Source organism: Hypanus sabinus, chromosome 25 (assembly GCF_030144855.1).
Source record: "Hypanus sabinus isolate sHypSab1 chromosome 25, sHypSab1.hap1, whole genome shotgun sequence".
Classification (NCBI taxonomy): domain Eukaryota; kingdom Metazoa; phylum Chordata; class Chondrichthyes; order Myliobatiformes; family Dasyatidae; genus Hypanus; species Hypanus sabinus.
This window is the reverse complement of record NC_082730.1, coordinates 15531830-15550804: the sequence shown is the minus strand read 5'-3', so window position 1 is coordinate 15550804 and position 18975 is coordinate 15531830. Positions and strand designations below refer to the sequence as shown.

Sequence of the window (18975 nt, the reverse complement as noted above, 5' to 3'; positions counted from 1 at the left end):
GAAGATCTTATTGAATACACTTTCAAATACAACAGCTAATTCCCCAAAACTGAGTACAACAGGTGAGACCATCTAAATCTTTCTTCTACCCAGCCTCTTGGTTCTCTGCCATTCCACACCTGAGGTGAGATTCCATCGTCTGATGTTTCGGGAACAATGGAGTCACCAGGTTACAGTGGAAACAACACCATTCATTCATGTGTTGTAAACCAACACATTGGCATTCTAATCCTGGCTTTTTGTTGACTGCAACCAAATCAAGTTCCTTAAGATTCAGCAGCTAGCTATCATATTCATAATGAAACAATTAAAGGAAAAAAGAAACCTACCCCTGTTTTTTCTCCTCAGGTAACAAAGTAGACAAATGACAAGTAGTATGAGCAGAATCCCAGTGACAGTGAGCACAATTATGTAAGTGGGTCTGTGGTAAAGAATAGGAAAAGGTCAGTCCTGGTTCATCACTTATTCTTGACCATTTGTAAAGTCTGACATTTACACAGCATTTTTCATGAGCTCAGGATGTCTGCATCTCAGAAAATGAATTTTAGACTCTGTTGACAGTGTCCAACAAGCAGAAATGTGATCATGACCAATGATCGTAAAGAGTATCTACTGTCCAGGCCATTTAGGAATACTACCTGGTTCCTTTACAAACACTTTGTTGGAGGTATTACACACATGATTGATTGGTGGTTTCTTCTCTGACAGACAGCATTGCTGATCATGTAGCCATACCTCTTCTTTTTTATGATTTTCTTTGTTTCATAACTACCTGCCCTCTTGGTTGGCTCGGATGAATCAGGCCGAGGGGCTGTTGTTCTAATATATAACAATTACTTTATGATTCAGAACAGGAGTATTATTATTGAATGTTTAAGGTAAGCAAATTATCTTTGTTCTCAGGCTTGATGCATGTACAATATAATCAGGAATAATCTGTTTCCAATACATCATTTAATATATCATTTCATTGAAGTTAATCATCTCAATCGAGTGGAAAACCAGCTAAAGAGAAACAAATTTCTCACCCATCTGGTTCTATTTGGAAACAGTAGCTGTGAAACCACCTGGAGTGAGAACGTTATATTTTACATTTGAGGTGAAGTAGTTTCTTACTTTTGTGCAGTTGTTATCGATCCAGTCTTAGTATTTACATGGACATGCTTTGACCCTGTTAAAACAAAATAAAATTCAATTTTGTTTGTTTTGTACTTGCAAGAACCAGAGAGCACATTTTTTAGACCAATGGGTACTTGAGCATGTTGGACCAAAGGTGATCTGTTACCCAATCTGTTACCAAGTGATTAAAGATGAGATTCATATGCAACATGTCCATCAGTACATACACCACTTTTATGTTTTCCACTCATTCCCTTCCTCTTACCCAGGTCTGGCTTTCTGCATCTGCACTATTGATAGAAACCTCGGCCATTCCGAGAAGCTGTCATAAAATCCTGTCAATAATATTCTATGTATAGAATTTCTCAGATTCTCTTGCTGGTGGTAAACTTTCTACTTCTCCAGGGAGACTAAAATATTTGAAAAAACCTTTTCATTTTTAAAACATTTGTTCGAAGTGCATAGAGTAATAGACACAAGTACAAGAATGAAAGGATGCTCAATATTCTTTTAGAATTGTCCCCATTCTTGACCCTGCTGCCTTTCAACATGAAATCCATCCATCCTTCAGGGAATATTTCATTTGATATGTATGATACACCTTTTAATTTTGAGCAAGTCCGGCGACCCTTTATTCAATATTTTAATATGATCTATCTATCTATCTATCTATCTATCTATTTATTTATTTCTCTTTATTCTCTCTTTAGGGAAAATCCTTATCCGTGAAGGTTCGGAGGTGACTGGAAGGATGTTTTCACTCTTTCTTTTTCTTCTAATTTTATCCTCAATATCCTCAAATGAATTAAAATTTTACAATTTTTTTTTACAGTTTGTTAAGAGGAGTTGTGGTTTCCTGAATATATTGTATATATAACAGTGTAACTTTATACCTATCTGATTTTGACAATATATACTTTTCGTTACTGCTGTTTATACATCTTTTGTATTATCTGCTTGCTAAACTTCTCCTCTTATTTGTATATTTTTTACTGGAAAATCAATAAAAAGATTGAAAAAAATAAAAATGAAAAGTCTACAAGGAGTGTTGCCACAGGAAAACAGCATCCATCATCAAGGACTGCTACCATCCAGGCCATGCTTTCTTCATGCTGCTGCCATCGAGAAGGAGGTTTCACCCCACCAGGTTCAGAAACAGCTATTACCCTTCAACCATCAGGCTCCCGAACCAGTGTGAATAACTACACTCACTTCAACACTGAACTGATTCTACAAACTATTGACTCACTTGCAAGGACTCTACAACTTATGTTCTCAATGCTATTTATTTATTTACTTGTTACTAATTTGTTTCTTTTGTATTTCATGGCTTCTCTTCTTGTGCACATTGGTTATTTGTCTATCTTTGATTATGTGTTGTTTTTCATTGATTCTGTTTTATTAATTTTTATCTACTGTCAATCCCTGCAAGAAAATGGATCACGGGGTAGAATATGGTGACATATACATACTTTGATAATAAATTTACTTTGAACTTTGAAGTGGTTTATCTTAGAAGGACTGTCTTAACGAATGGCCAGAAATATTAGCAGATGTGACACATTCACAGTCAGCCGGTGAAAGAAGATCAGAGGCAGGAGACCCTGTGGTGAGTGAAACTCACGTTTGAACTGCTGTGCTGAAAGGCTTTTCATTCTCTGATAGGTGGTGACAACATACACTCCACGCTCCTGAGTGAAGTTCCAACAACACAATATCCAGTACACATCAATCATTCAGTTGTACTCCATCGACCATCATAAAGAATCAAACCCTGCACCACTTACCCATGCTGTTGACTTCAATCACATTTCTGCAGATCCTGACACTGTTGGAGATGGACACTCCAATCATTTCACTGGAATTTTCTCCATTAACATTTGCAACTTTGCAGTAATACAGATGATTTTTATATTTTAAGGATTCACACTATAGATCCAATTTATTGGTATCAGAGATATTGAAATCCACATATGGGGTCTTTTCATCCCATGAATACTGAATGGGAAGGGATCCATGGACAGACTCACAAGACACTGACATGGAGTCCCCACAACTTGAGTCACTTTTTGGTATTAAAATCAAAGCAAAGGAATAGACTTAGAACAGAGTATAGAACAGGATTCTATGGGAAAAATCAGTGAACTTCTGAAAATCTGTATCTCAACATCTCATCTACTCCATTGTGTCTCTGCATCCTCATATCTGCCTGAACTTCCATGTCTGTCAGTATCGCTGAAAACAGCAGGACTCATGATCAGAACAATGATGATGACACTGAGTATGTGTCAGTGTGAAAATCTGAGCTTCAGTCTCTCTCAGCAGCAAGGAGACAGTCTGAAATGAGACCTAACAGTGTGACTTTGCAATGGCAACATTTGTGTGTGTCCTGGAAAACACACCGTAATCTGAAAGCAGGAAATTGTCAGATATGTACAAAATGAATAGTGACTTTAAGGAGAAAGTATAATTGTGGTTTGGCTTCGGTGACCTAAAGCAGGAAGGGAAACCATTAGTACTGATATTGATATGAAGTCAACAAAGAATCACGTGAGATCATAGACCATAATACCATGAAAGATAGGAGCAGAATTAGGCCATTCCATCCATTGAGTCTGCTCCACCATTCTATCATGGCTGATTTATTACCCTTCTAAATTTGCGCTCCTGCCTTCTCCCTGTATCCTTTGATGTCCTTACTAATCAAGAAACAATAAAGTCTCGTTTTAAATATAGCCAATGACTGACAGCTGATAGCTCATTCTTCACTCTTAAATTCCTCAGATTGAAGAAGTTTCCTCTCATGCTTCCCTTAAACTTTTCACCTTTTACCTTTAACCCATGACCTCTGGTTGTTGTCCCACCCAACCTCAGTGGAAAATGCCTGCTTCCATTTGCTCTTTCTATACCCCTCATAATTTTGTGCACTCTATCAGACCTCCTCTCAAGCTTCTCTGTTGTTAAGTAATACAGGCATAACCTAGTCACTCTTTCCTTATAGCTAAGGTCCTCTAGACCTGGCAACATACTTGAAATGTTTCTCTGTACTTTTTCAACTGTGTATACATTTCTCCTGCAGGTAGGTGACCAAAAGTGCACACAATACTCCAAATTCGGCCTCAGCAACATGTTATACACCTTCAACATAACATCCCATCTCTTGTACTCAATACATTAATTTATGAAGGTCAATATGCCAAAAGCTTTCTTTACGACCGTATCTAACTTACACAAATTATTGACCAGTATTCCCTTTGCTCTACCACACTCCTCAGTGCCCTACCATTCACTGTATAAGACCTACCCTGGTTGGTCCTACCAAAGTGCAAAACTTCACTCTTGTCTGCATTAAATACCATCTGTCATTTTTCAGCCTATTTTCATCTATTGTAGATCTCTCTGCAAGCCATGATTGCCTTCCTCACTGTGCAATACACACACAATCTTGGTATCATCTGGAAATTTGCTGATCCAGTTTACCACATTATCATCCAGATCACTAATACAGATGCAAACAACAACAGAAAAGGTGCCAATCTCTGCGCTAAGCATCATTGTCGCTAAGCATATATTAAATATGTCTGCCAGGGCCCAGGTAATTTCTGCACTTGCCTCCAGTTAGGTCCAAGATAACAGGCAGGCCTCCCAGATATATTCGCACTAATTTGCCTCAGGATAGCAAACACCCCCTCCTTTAACTGGGGGACATTTCATGGAGTTCCGAAGCAGGAAAATATACTGAGCCTTCCACTGGAAATCAGTATCCCAACAGTGGTTCAGAACTCACAGTGGATGAGAGAATTATGAGGGAGGTATCCCCATCTGTGCGCACTCACTGCAGGGCTCTGCACTGCTGTGGAGCCTCAGGGTATTCCTGCTGCCCTGACTCTTCCCAGAGGAAGCCTGAATCAGACATTTCAACTCAATCAATGAGAAACCTACCGGCAGATACTTGGAGATGCACATCAAACACTGGATGCTGGCCAGATGTTGAAATTCCACATCTGTAATGTCCTGTATCATTAGAGACAAGATTCTCCATAGTAACAGTAAATATTCCCTGGGATGTGTTATCTCTGATTCTCATTCTTCCATTCTGCTTATTTGTGCCATTTGTATTCACTAACAATGTGCACTGACGATCCCCCATACGGCACAAATACTTTTTGTGTGAACGGTACAATGGCGCATAGTGACAATCGATTGTGATCGTACTTCCCACAACTCCTCTTACTTTATCTTCTGTCCATAAAGCACCTGAAACTGAGAGAGAAAATCTTTAGAAAATGGACAGGTAGAATCAAATGTACACAAACAGACTCAAGTTTCAAGATTGTTTAATGTCATTTCCTGTATGAACGTGTAGACTAGAATAAATTCATTTTTATGCTGGACCTAAATGCAGCACAAGAAGCACAAAAGATAATGAATGCAATTTTAATAAATAAAGATGTCTTATTTAAAACTAATACTGTGTTCTAAGGAATCTGCCACACTATCAATTGGTATAATTGAATTCCACATGGACTGAGAAGACAACAGCAACGTCACTCATCACGTGCTCACAACTCTTCACAAGTAATGATTTTTATTTGATTGGAGTCATCATTATCACTGCCCAATAATGTCTCAGAGTGTTTCCACACTTTTAGTTCAATAGGTTACTGATCCAGTCCCATTCCAGGCAAGTGAGCAGTGGGGGTAACTTTTTGGAGGCAATTGCGTGAGACAGAAACTATCTGAGTTTGCAAAGGCAAGATCTGATTCGGGATAGTCAACATGATCTTGAGCATGGGAAATCCTCTCCCAAAAATATTTGACTGAATTTTTTTTTGAGAGATGTTCAAAGGGACTAATGAGGACAGGACCTTAGTTTAGCAGTTTTGTTTAGCAAGGCTTATGACCGTACCGTGTACAGTAGACTGATTTGCAATGTGGGAACATATAGTAGGCTATCTGGATGGATACTGAATAGGCTTGGTGGAAGGAGTCAGATTGTGGTTGTGGAGTGTTGGTTTTCTGACAACGTCAGACTTTATCACCAGTGGTGTGCCATCAGGATCAGTGCTGTTATTCGTTAACCACTCTTATTTGTCTTCAATATTAATAATTTGGAATGAAAATGTAGGTAGCGTGATTAATAAGTTATGGGTGACACTGCAGTGTGGTGGACAGTAGAAAGAGTTGTTTAAGTTTACATGAAAATGAGCCGGTGTTCAGCCCCATTACTCAGTGCCAGCAAGCTCCCCCCACCTGAGCCTGTCCTGTCTGCTTGCATTTGACCCGTCTCCCTCTCTTCTCGGTACTACCATCAGGTGGAAGGTGCCGAAGTCTTTGGTCCCACACTACTGGGTTCCTCAACAGTTGTTGTCCTATAGCAATCAGGGTCTGGGATCAGTTTTCAACTCATCACAGCTCTGAACTGACTCTGCAGCTGTGAACGCACTTTCAGGGACTTTGCTTCTGATGTTCTATGTATTATTTGTTTACATATTTTTATTACTTGCAAGATTTGCCATCTTTCGCACTTTGTTTTTTTGTCAGTCTTTGTTGTGTGTGGTTTTACAAGGATTCTATAGTGTTATTTAATTTTGTTGGCAAAGGTATGGTGGATAATCACTGTCTTTATTCCAGGGTAGGGGAGTCGAAAACTAGAGACTCACGGTTCAAGGAGTGAGGGGAAATCCTTAGATAGCCTGGAGCGGCAGTGTTTTCCACACAGATCAGTGTGTGCGTAGATGAGGCTGCCAAGGGAAGTGCTAGATATGGGTACAAATAACCTATTTAAAATAGAGTTGGACAAATTCATGTACAGGGAAGTTTTAGAAGGATGGAGGCAAATTGTGAGGAAATGCGCGAAGCTCAGGAAGACACTGAGGTCAGCATGGACAATTAGGGGTGAAGCTCCTGTACCCATACCCTGTAACTCTCTGACTCTGCAGCATCCTCCCCAAGCTGGAACACACTTTTGAAAGGTTAAATTCAAAATTCTATTTCATTGCATAGATGTGACAGCTTATGGAATCACAGCCAATCAGATTGCGCTTCAATCTCAAAATTCAAAGTTCAAAGTACATTTAATATCAAAGAATGAATACCATATATAACCTTGAGATTCACCTCCTTCCAACAAGCATTAAAATAAATAGAAGACCCACTATACAAAAAAAGAGCAAATCAAAGTAAGCAAATAAAATTTGGAACTGAAATTCACAAAACCGAGGCCACAGCCAAGAAGCCAGTCATCACTGTAGTCGATTCATGAGCCCGTTAATTGCCAACCAAGGCCTCAGTTCAACGTAAAGACACGTAAACCTTGCTGTGCAGCAAGCTGAACACCAGCCCATCCCTTGCCTTGTAATGACATTCCTTTAGTGTTTAAAAGGGAATTGAAGGTTTATTATCCTTTTTGTAATCATGAAATGCAGCAGCCTTTTTCATAGAAAGAATGGATTTCCTTCTCATGTCTCAAAGTGAGTGACGATTTTTATTCAACAACCAAAAAGTAACTTTTAGCAGTTAATAACTTACCTGGACTGCTCAGATATTCAAAAGCTAGAGATGACCAAAGGCAATGAGACCATAAGACATAGGAAGACAATTAGGCCATTTGGCCCAAATAGTTTGCTCCACTATTCTATCAAGGCTGATTTATTATCCCACTGAATTCCATTCCCGGGATTTCTACCTGTAGTCTTTGAAGTCTTTTCTAATTAAGAAACTATTAAGTATGCTTCAAATATACCCAATGTCTTGGCCTCAAAAGCCATGTATGGCACTGAATTCCACAGATTCAACACACTCTGGCTACAGAAATTCCTCCTCATCTCTGTTCTAAATGTACGGAGTCTGTACATCCTCCATGTGGAATGTATGTGGTCTCCGCAAGTGGTCCTGTTTTCTCTCACAGTCCAAAGACAGATTCATTAGGAGAATTAGCCCTTGCAGATTGCCCTGTGATTAGGTTACAGTTAATTGGGATTGTCGAGAGTTCCTTCAGTGTTGTGGCCCAAATGGCTGGTAGGACCTACTCTGTACTCTATTGGGAAAGAAATAAAATAAAGCGGTGTCCTTTCAGTTTGAGGCTGATTTTCAGGCATGATTTCCTCATAAAGAAAACATATTTGATCATATACATCCAAGCACCCCAAATTCCTGTTCTTGATAATAGACTCCCACATCTTCCCAACCACTGAAGTCATTCTAACTGGTCAACTATATCTTTCCTTTTGCCTCCCTCCCTTCTTAAAGAGTGGTGTTGATATTTCCAATTTTCCAATCCTTTGAACATTCCAGAGTCTAGTTATTCTTGAAAGGTCACCACTAATGCCTCCACAATTTCTTTATATAACTATTTCAGAAACTTGGGGTGTAGTCCATCTGGTTCAAATGACTCATCTACCTTCAGAGCCCTCAGCTTCCCAAGAACATTCTGCTTAGTAATAGCAACAACACTCATCCCTGCCCCTGATATTGCTAAATTTCTGTCATTCCCACTAATATTTGCAATATTGTAAGTCCTTCCTTCTGCTTTTATGAAAATCAGAAGTCAATACCTACTTTTCAAAGTAAAGCCAGAATAGTTAATGGAATGTTCTCAATTTGTCCAGATGTACAAGTCCAACTATGTTTGAGATGCACCACATCTTCCAGGAGCAAGTGACAGACTTAACTGTTCTCTGCACTTTAGTTCTACCCCATGGTGGCTGCAATGTGTAGCTTATACAAATGCAAAGAAATACCTTACCCTCACTAGAAGTATAAGAGCAGCAGTAACAGAGTAACAAAAATAAATATTTAAAAGTATATTTCCTTGAAACTAGGACTTACTAGTGTCATTGATTTCTGTCACGTAACTGCAGATCTTTCCATTGTTGAAGACTGTCACATTAAACATTGCACTGGATCTTGCTCCAAACCGATTTGAGGCACTGCAGTAATATTGATGGTGTGTGTGGTTGAAGGATTGACAATGTAGAGTCAGTTCATTGGTATCTGAGATCGTTGGATACCCAGATGAGGTTTGTTCATACCACCTGTACTGAATGGGAAGGGATCCCTGGAAGGACTCACAGGAAAGTGACACTGAGCCCCCGAGACGTGAGACATTTGCTGGTGACAGATATCGAACCACAGGAGCAGACATGAGTTCTATGGGAAAGAATTAAACATTCAGACACTGAATGAACTTTTGAAAATCATAGACTCTTCTGCTACTTTATTAGGTACAAATTTTAACCTGATCATTAATGCAAATATCTAATTAATCAATCAGACCATCAGCAACTCAGCCTGTTAAAGCTTGCAGAAATATTCAACAGTTTCGGTCAAAGTTCAGGCCAAATATCAGAATGTGGAAGTAATGTGATCTAAGAGCCTTTGATCTTGAGATTATTGTTGGTGCCAGATGGGGTAGTTTAAATATCTAAGGAACTACTAACGTCCTGGGATTCACACACACAACTGTCTCTAGAGTTTACTGAGAATGGTACGAACAACATGAAACAACATCCAGAGAGCAGCAATTCTGTGAACAAAAGTGCCTCGTTACTGAGAGAGGTTATTGAGAAATATACGTGACATAACCACTCATAACCACTATATACCTGAAACATAACCACTATATATATACCTGAAATATAATCACTATGTATTAGCTATTTACTATACTATGTCATTACTTCTAGGTACCGAATATTAATATGTACTATTTTCTAGACACATTTTGTTATGTCTTGTTTTCACTAGATACTTTGTACTCTTTTAGCTGCATATTATGGCACTTACAGAACACCTGTTTGTTTAGCAGCACTATTAGCTGAGATGTATCCCATGTATTACACTCAACCTTTGTTTAGTACAAGATAACGGTGGCGGACAGGATGCTGCGAGCAGGAATGTAATGTGAGGGAGGTTGTCTGAAAAACATAATCTTGGCCACGAATAAGGTCCCAATGCGAATGGGTGAAATATAATGGTGGCGCACCGGGCTAGGCAAAAGCGATTAATTAATTCATATATAAATGATATGCAATTAAAACTTGATTGGGTATGACGATGAAACCGAAATGTAACTGAGATAAGAAATTACTATAAAGAATGCTGTACACCGGAGCTCGGTGGGCTTTCGGTGACAAGTTCATTGATTGCCTCAGCCTTTGTTTGCAAATAAAGGTTTAATTTTCTTCAAGAATTGTCTGTGTCTCCAGGTCATTTCAAGTAACCACGACGAGGTCAAAGGAGAATGGCCAGACGGGGTCGTGCTGACCGAAAGGTGAGAGGAATTCAAATCACCACACGTTACGACAGCGGTGTGCTGAAGAGCATCTGAAAGTTCAACAGGTGAAACCTCGAAGTGGATGGGACACAGAAGCAAAAGACCATGAACATACACTCAGTGGCCACTCTATTATGTACAGGAGGTTTAAAGGCAGCAGCTAGTGAGGTATCTGTCACATGTTTGGTGGCTTTCAGGAGAGAATGAAACTGTAACTAGGTTCAGTGACCTGCCGTATAGAGGAAAACATTTGACACTGATATGAATGCAGAGATAGTGAGGGATGGACAGAGTCTGGACACTTACTTTATGGAAGGGACAAAGTCAATCACTCAGAAACCTACCATCAGATACTTTCAGTTGTACGTTAAACAATGGATCAAAACCTGGTGTTGAAATTCCACAGCTGTACCATCCTGCATCTCCAGAGTGAAGATCCTCCATAGTAACAGTAAATATTCCCCGTTCTGGGTTATCTGTGATTGACACTCGTCCCCTCCGTCCGTGTTGCCCTTTTGTTTTCACTAAAACTGAACATTGCAGAGTCCATCCATGGCACCAATACTTTGTGTCTGAGCGGTACTGTGCTTCATAGTGACAATCGATTGTGATCGCTCTTCCCACATATCCTCCGATATATTTCACTGCCCACAATGCACCTGAAACTGAGGGAGGCATTTTCATATTTGAGGAGAAAGGAACAACTTAATGCAAACAAATATTTTTGAACATGACGGTGAAAACACATGCAGGTCACGTACAGTATGCGGTCCATGACACCACAGCCAGGGATTTTGGTGTGTAGTGCAGTCAGTGCTGTTACTGTGTCAGTGCTCTCTCCCCTGTGTCAGTACATTGTGGGTTCACTTCCCACTCCAGAGTCCTGAGCAGAAACCCAGGGCTGACCTTCCACTGCAGTACTGAGGGAGAGCCGCAGTGTTGACCTTTCAATTATGTCAGATTATTTCGGCCTTTGAAATGCCCACAGAAGTCCCAGCGATTTCATCTAAAATGCTCCCAATTTTGTGTGTGTGTTCAGACAAGTTTATGAACTGCAGAAAGAAACCCCTCATGATGTCTGAAACTGTGCTCTCTGGTTCTGATGGAAATTTTATATTTTGTACCTATCAAGTATTTTTATGTGTAGTTAGCAGGTGGTGCAACAGTGATCATTGGTACTTCATTGTCTAGAATACCAGGTGTGATTTCAATAACTGTTGCAATACTTTGAGTGCTGAAATGCCATTTATTATTTCTGGAATTTAAAAATAAAGTATCAATAATGACAATGATGAACTGCCAGATTGTCAAAATCGCATCTGGATTGGAAAGGCTTTTAGGGAGAGGAATCTCTTATCCCTACCACCCTGGTTTACTTTGACTCCAGATCTGGTAATGTTCTCTGCTAACTGCACCACTGAATTGACCCACGAAGAACTCGGATTTCAAGACAATAATGTCAAATGTCATTGAGATCCCTGCAGAGTGAGATCAGATTCCAGCAATGGTAGACCTGATATTCTCACATAACAGATGCCAGGAGATTTCTCCAGCAGGACAGATTCTCCCCACACCTGGCTCAACACTATTCCTCTTTTCTTCTTATCTGCTTCCCCCTCTCAACCACCTCGAAACACCATCTCTTTCCCACCCCGTTTCATTTACCTGTTTTGCTTCATCGTTCCTCACCCCGACTAACTTGAGGACCCAGTTCCACACCTCCACCTCTCCTATTTACACCCTCTCCCTCTCTACTCAGACATGATACAGGGCCTCGACCTAAACCATTGACATTTCCCCTCGCTGACAGATGCTGCTTGACCCATTGAGCTCCCCCAGTAGTGTAATCTGAACTCCAATTTCCGACATCTTTGTGTCTACAGGCATTCAAGCACTGATGTGGAGAACATTGTACGACCCCCAATCCAACACTGATTATGCAGGTGTCCAGTGCTGTCTGTAACTCACCAGGTAGGAAACCAATCAGAAGAATCAATGTCCACGGCATTTTATTCACTGACACACAGTCAGGACCTGTCTGTCCTCAGATAGATATGACTGAAATAAAAATAAGGAAGAAGGCAACAGGAAGTTCAATCAAAAAAACTACAGTAACACAATTGGTGTGTGGTATGTGACAATCTGAAAAGCTCTTAGTTATATTTAGCAGGACAGGAACATTTAAACATTTCTCAAAGACTGAATAAAATGCTGAGACGGGTTAAAATATTACACTCAAGCAACGGTAAATGTTCTAATCTGAAGTCAAAATAAACAACTGGAGGTGTCCTGAAGCAGGGAATTAATCTGAAATACTGACCACCTGATGACTGAAGTTCAAGTTATTTTTTGCTTGATTTATAATGTTAGCCATGGTGCATCATTAGGGAAAGTATTCATGGTGAAAAGTTAATGCTGGAAAGAGAAAGAACCCATGATGAGGGTTATGTGTGTGAGGAGAAAGTTTGATGGCTCTGGGCCTGTACTCACTGGAGATTAGAAGAATGAGGGGGAGGGGGGGAATCCCATTCAAACCTATTGAATATTGAAAAGACAAGAGAGAATGGATGTGGAGAGGATGTTCCCTGTGATGGGGAGTTCTAGGATCGGAAGACAGTGTCTCTGAGTACATGCACATTCCTTTAGAACAGAGATGAGGGGAAATTGCTTTAGCTGGAGGGTGGTGAATCTGTCAAATTCACTGCCACAGATGGTGTGTAGGCCAAATCCCTGTAGGTTGTTAAATTCTTGAATATTAAGGGCATTAAAGGTTAACAGGAGAAGTAGGGGAATAAGGTTGAGAGAGAAAATGAATCAGACATGATGGAATGGTGGAATAGACTCAATGGGAAGAATGGCCTAATTCTTCTCTTATGTCTTTTGGTCTTATGGTCTGATATTACAGGCAAAATCTAGTGACCCTCTTCTGCAATCCCGCCAATGTTTCCCCATCCTTCATGCTATGCTGCAAACACAACTACACTCCAACCTAGAGCGTGTCTTAACGTTATTTTTGTAACTTGCAACATGAATTCTGATATGCAAGCTGCCGGCCCATTGCCATAACCTCTCCTTTATCTGCTAATTTACATGATTCCAAATTTCCCTCTGTTCCAGATTTCAGGGAGTTTTGGAGTTACACTAAGAGATTTGTACATCCTTCTGGATCTTGCCTTGGTTCACCCAGTACTCAGGGCATTCCCTTTTCTCATTGTTACCATCAGTTAGGAGATACAGAGGGCTGAAGGCACACACTCAGCGATTCAGGAACAGCAGCTTCCCCTCTGCCATCTGATCCGTAAATGGACATTGAACCCGTGAACACTACCTCACTTGTTAAATATACATGATTTCTGTTTTTGCATGATTTTTAACCTATTCAATTTACATAAACAGTAAAAGGTTTATTTATTTATTTATTTGTTTATTTATTATTATTTCTCTTCTATATTATATGTTCAATTGAATTGCAACTGCCAAGTTAACGAATTTCACAACACATGCCGGTGATAATAAACCTGATTTTCATTCTGATTCAGATAATTCAATCAAATCTGCTTTGGGGAACTTGCTGCTGAGGAGGGAGCGAAGTAGGAAATAGGTGTGATGTAGAAGGGGCTTTTTATGCAAACTCAACATACAGCACTTCACTTCATTCCCTCTCCTCTCTGAAAGCTGTGTCTGCTCTTTGAAGGAACCTTTAAAGATCACCCCTGCTGAATTCTGTTCCATCTGTTGGTGCAATTTCAAGAGCTCTGATGGAATTGCACTTTGCTACAGTTAAATGTGAGGGAAAACTAAGTGAATGGAATTACACAGTCACAATGACATAATATCCATGTCAGATCTGTTCTTAAACCAAATCAACTCCATTTTGACAGGAAATTATCTGTGTTAAGTAGACGACCCCCTGCATTTTCTATTTCTCATAGAATCATAGGGCACAGTAAATGGGCAAGTCACACGTGTCCAAGGGGAAGACATTTCTATCTCACCTAGCTCAGCTCCATGGTCTCCCTTTCCTCTAACCCTACATACCTTTGCTCAGACTCCCAGTCTCTAGCATCACAGTATCCCTGTTCACCAGGTTAGATCTTTCCATGTCAGTTGAAGTGTGATCTATCCAGATTCATGCTGTGCGATTACTGGGGGCAGATGAAATCTGAGAAGATTATCAATACAAGGGATAACAATTCTCGTGTGTCACACATGTTGGAGAAGTCATACAGAATCAGAATACGAATCAATTTTAATATCACCGACATACTGTATATTATGAAATTAACCATAGCAGTCTTAAACAGGAATATTCGATGATGGAGCTCTATGCAGAATCGCCACTTATCGGCGCCATCTTGAACTTTAACTGTACAATGTTAATTGTTTAACTTTAACTTCATTGTAAACACTGGAAAATCTGCAGACACTAGAAATCCAAACCAACTAACAGAAAATGCTGCAGGGAACTCAGCAGATCAGGCAGCATCTGTGGAAATGAATAGATCGTTGATGTTTCAGCCCGAGACTGTTATTCAGGACTGAGAAGAAAGTGAGCAGCTGTCTGAAAGATGGGGGAGAGGAGGAAGGCTCTCTGGAAGGTGATCGGTGAAACCAGGTGGATGGGAATGGTGGTACAGGCTGTAAAAGAAGGAAACTGATAGGAGGGTTGAGTGAACCAAAGGAGAAATGGAAGGGAAAAGGGACCCAGGGTAAATAAAAGTGATGCACCATCAATATCTCTGGAGACATGAGGCGAGATATAGGCTTTTATTGGCTGGAAGAACGAACAAGCAGCAGTTGACCACCACACTACATCCTGGGGACTGAGGCCGGGCCTGTGTCTCCAATCACCTTCATACTGGGGTCCGTGGGAGGAGCCACAGGAGCAGTCAGCCGGGGGGGGGGGGGGGGTGCGTGTCCAGACAGGTATATGTAGTTCACCACGAAAAGGCAAGGAAGAAGAATGGCCTCAATCCAAAGTGTCAACTATTTATTAATTTCCATAGATTCTGCCTGATCTGCTGAGTTCCTCCAGCACTCTGTGTGTGTTGCTTTTGATTTCATTGTAGTGTGAGGGTTGAGGTGATGCAGGAATATGGCTGATTTATTTTATCCTGAATTTTTGTTGCTGACTTCGCAATTGTGTATAAACATTTCATTTCACATTGTATATAAAAAGATAAATGATAAAAAATAATTCAGATTAGATGGAGAGCTTTTGTAATTTTGGGTTCGTTACATTTATTTTAGGTGAAATGCAATGCAGTATGTTAGCCCTGCTTAAATTCTGTACATTGTATAGTATGAGTGCTGACTCTGTTGCATCAGTCACTGCTGTCATCTGTATAATGTTCACCCTCAGTGAAGGATGTGGTCAGAACTTCTGTTTTCTTTATTCGTCTTAGCAAACAGAATATAGAGAAGTAACAACAGATGCTAAATATTGACGTATTGCTCCGCTCTCTTTCTGCATTGCCCTGTCACTTCTTGGAAAATTTCTCAACAACCATGGCTCAATATGCTGATGAGAACAAGTGCAGAGATGCAAAGCATTTCTGTTTCAGCAACTAGATCACTGAATAATAACAATTTGATGAAGAAAAGTGAAAAGGCCACTGAACCATTGTGTTTAAACCTGATCCCAATCCTGTGCATACCTGTATGTACAATGGTGGGATTGTAAAGCATTGTCTGCTCTTCTGTTGAGAAATCATACAGACAGTGCAGCTTTATGAGGTATTGGTCAGACTGCATGTGGAATATTGTTGACAGTTATCTTATCTTTGACAGCCCCTTATCTTTGAAAGGATGTGATATAATTGGAGAGGAATGAGTGGAGGTTCCTGAGAACAACCTGAGGATTGAAAGGGTTAATGTATGAGGAGTGTTTGATGGCTCTGGGTCTGTATTTGCTGAAGTTTGGAAGCATGAGGTTGGGACAGTGAGGGTTCTCATTGAAACCTCTTGAATAGTGAAGGGCCTAGAACCAGGATGGAGTGTATGTGGAGAAGATGGGGATCTCATAAAAACATTCAGAATGTTAAAAGGCCTGAACAGATTAGATATGACTATGTTACGTCACATGGTAGGAGATTCTAGGACAAGACGGCACAATTTCATGATAGAAGGACGTCCTTTTAGAACTGTGATGCAGAGAAATTACTTTAGTCAGTGGATTGTAAATCTGTGGAATTTGTTGCCACGAGTGGCTGTGGAGGCCATGTCATTGGGTGCATTTAAGGCAGAGATAGATAGGTTCTTGATGAGCCAGGGCATCAAAGTGTATGGGTGAAAGCAGGGGAGTGGGGATGACTGAAAGAATCGGATCAGCCCATTATTGAATGGTGGAGCAGACTTGATGGGCTGAATGGCCTACATCTGCCTCTATGTCTTATGGTTTATTGAACAGTGTCAAAAAGTCAAATTAAATCCACTGTTATTCAATGTTGTAAAACAATAAAACATGAACACTTCCAACCAGGGAGAATGCACTTTTACGCTCTGTAAATGTACTGTATGTGTCTAAAAGTCTCTAACCGTCCCTGTTTCTGTTAACCTCTACCAGCATGTCTGCAGTGTAGTCCAGGGACCCAACATTCTTTGTGTGAAAAAAACTTACCTCTTATATCTCCCTGAAACTTTCTTCCACTCTCCTAAAATGGACGTCCTCTGGTATTGGTCATTGTCACCATGAGAAAGAGGTTCCGGCTGTTCACTCAATCTATGCCCTATACTCCACAATACAAAGTTCGAACCAGAGTTTTATCAAGTTGTAACATTACCTCGTGGTTCTTGAACTCAGTCCCCTAATCTACTGAAGTCCAGCACACTCTACACTTTATTAACATACTTTCAAATTGTACAGCAACTTTGGGGAATTTACAGACTTGAAACTGAATATCACTCTGGACCTCAACATTGTTAAGAATTCTGCATTAAACTTGTAATCTGCATTCAATTTTGATCACCCAAAATGTATCACTTCATGATTTTTAGAGTTAAACTCCATCTACCATTACACCCTCCAGCACTTCAACCTTTCTATGTCCTCTTGTAACTGACAAGAACCTTCTCTACAATCCCAAACAAGGACAACCTTTGTGTAAACATATGTACATACTTTGGACTTTTGAATTAAGTAACGTTATAGAGGTTTCTTAAGATGTAGAAGTGTCCCTAGATCAGGAGTTCATAACCTGGGACAGAACTGTATCGTCTTTTATCTTACACATCTTACACATCACGAGCGATGAACATAGATGCAGAGATCAGCAACAGAATTGCCAAAGCCAGTGCCGCCTTTGGGAGACTCCGTGAGAATGTATGGGAGCAGAGAGGACTCAGCCTTACCACCAAGCTGAAGGTCTACCGAGCAGTGGTTCTCACTACCCTCCTCTGTGCCAGCGAGACCTGGACTGTCCACAGCAGACACGCTAGATAGCTCAACTACTTCCACTTGAGCTGCCTCCGCAGACGTCTCCACGTACGATGCAGGACAAAGTCCCAGACATGGAGGTCCTGGAGCAGGCTAGCACCCACAGCGTCTACACCCTCCTCCAGAAGGTCCAAGCCAGATGGGCTGGCCATGTCGTCAGGATGTCTAACAGTCGACTACCAAAACAGCTGCTGTATGGAGAGCTGAGCCAGGGTTAGCGCTCAGTTGGAGGGCAGAAGAAATGTTTCAAAGACTCCCTCAAAGTGTCCCTCAAAGACCTCAACATCAATCCCAGTAGCTGGGAATCGCTTGCTCTGGACCGCCCAACCTGGTGGAGCAGGACCACTAAAGGAGCGTATGCAGCAGAAATCAGACGCACCGCAGAGGCTCAGAGGAAACGCGCCGCGCGCAAGGCTCAAGCTACCTCCACTTCCACTGCAGCACCTACCCTCATGTGTCCCATATGTGGGCGAGCTTTCAGGGCCCGGATTGGCCTCTCCAGTCACCTCCGGACCCACAGTCACAAACCCTCCACCTGACAGAAGTCGTGGTCATCTTCGACACCGAAGGACAAACAACACACACATCTTCCTTCTGATCAGATCTGCTTTCTATACTGACAATCTTCCACTTTTATCCAGATCTGAGGAGGGGACCCTGACCTGAAACTGGGTTCAATGAAGGGACTTGGCCAAAAAACATCAATTGCTTATTCCTTTCTGTAGATGCTGCCTGATCTGCTGAGTTCCTTCAATTCTCATGTGTGTTCAATCAGCATTTAGGAGTGAGTTTGAAAATCAGGCTGAATGGTGTCACAACAGCTATCTCTCACTGAACATCAGCAAAACCAAAGAGCTGATTATTGACAGCAGTATGAGGTATCCAGAGGTCCATGAGCTAGTACGCAGCAGGGGATCAGAGGTGGAAAGGTTCAGTAACTTTAAATTCCTTGCTGATATCATTTTAGAGGATCTGTCCTGGGTCCAGCTTGTAATTATCATTACAAAGAAAGTACAGCAGCGTGTTATTTACTTAAACGTTTTCAAAGATCAAACTGTACCCTAAAACTTTGAAAAAGTTCTATAGATCCACAGTGGAGAGTATTCTTACTGGTTGCACCTTGGCATGGTATGAAAACACTAAT

At 40.8% G+C, this 18975-nt stretch overlaps 1 protein-coding gene across 3 annotated transcripts in view; it reads right to left on the bottom strand.

The window, feature by feature from the left end:
• The window catches only part of LOC132381041 (polymeric immunoglobulin receptor-like), a 29329-nt gene that overhangs the window by 9425 nt on the left and 929 nt on the right, over nucleotides 1-18975 (bottom strand). Inside the window, exons 1-7 of one of the 3 annotated variants that reach the window (XM_059950154.1) lie at nucleotides 17016-17215; nucleotides 12365-12454; nucleotides 10741-11061; nucleotides 8950-9270; nucleotides 5062-5382; nucleotides 1117-1171; nucleotides 330-421 (exon numbers count right to left, since the gene is read on the bottom strand). In XM_059950154.1, coding sequence (XP_059806137.1) covers nucleotides 330-421; nucleotides 1117-1171; nucleotides 5062-5382; nucleotides 8950-9270; nucleotides 10741-11061; nucleotides 12365-12404 — 1150 coding nt within the window. In that variant the 5' untranslated portion in view covers nucleotides 12405-12454; nucleotides 17016-17215. Of the gene's footprint in view, nucleotides 1-329; nucleotides 422-1116; nucleotides 1172-5061; nucleotides 5383-8949; nucleotides 9271-10740; nucleotides 11062-12364; nucleotides 12455-17015; nucleotides 17216-18975 lie in introns of those variants that run through there. The other 2 variants (XM_059950155.1, XM_059950153.1) reach the window with 2 other exon arrangements.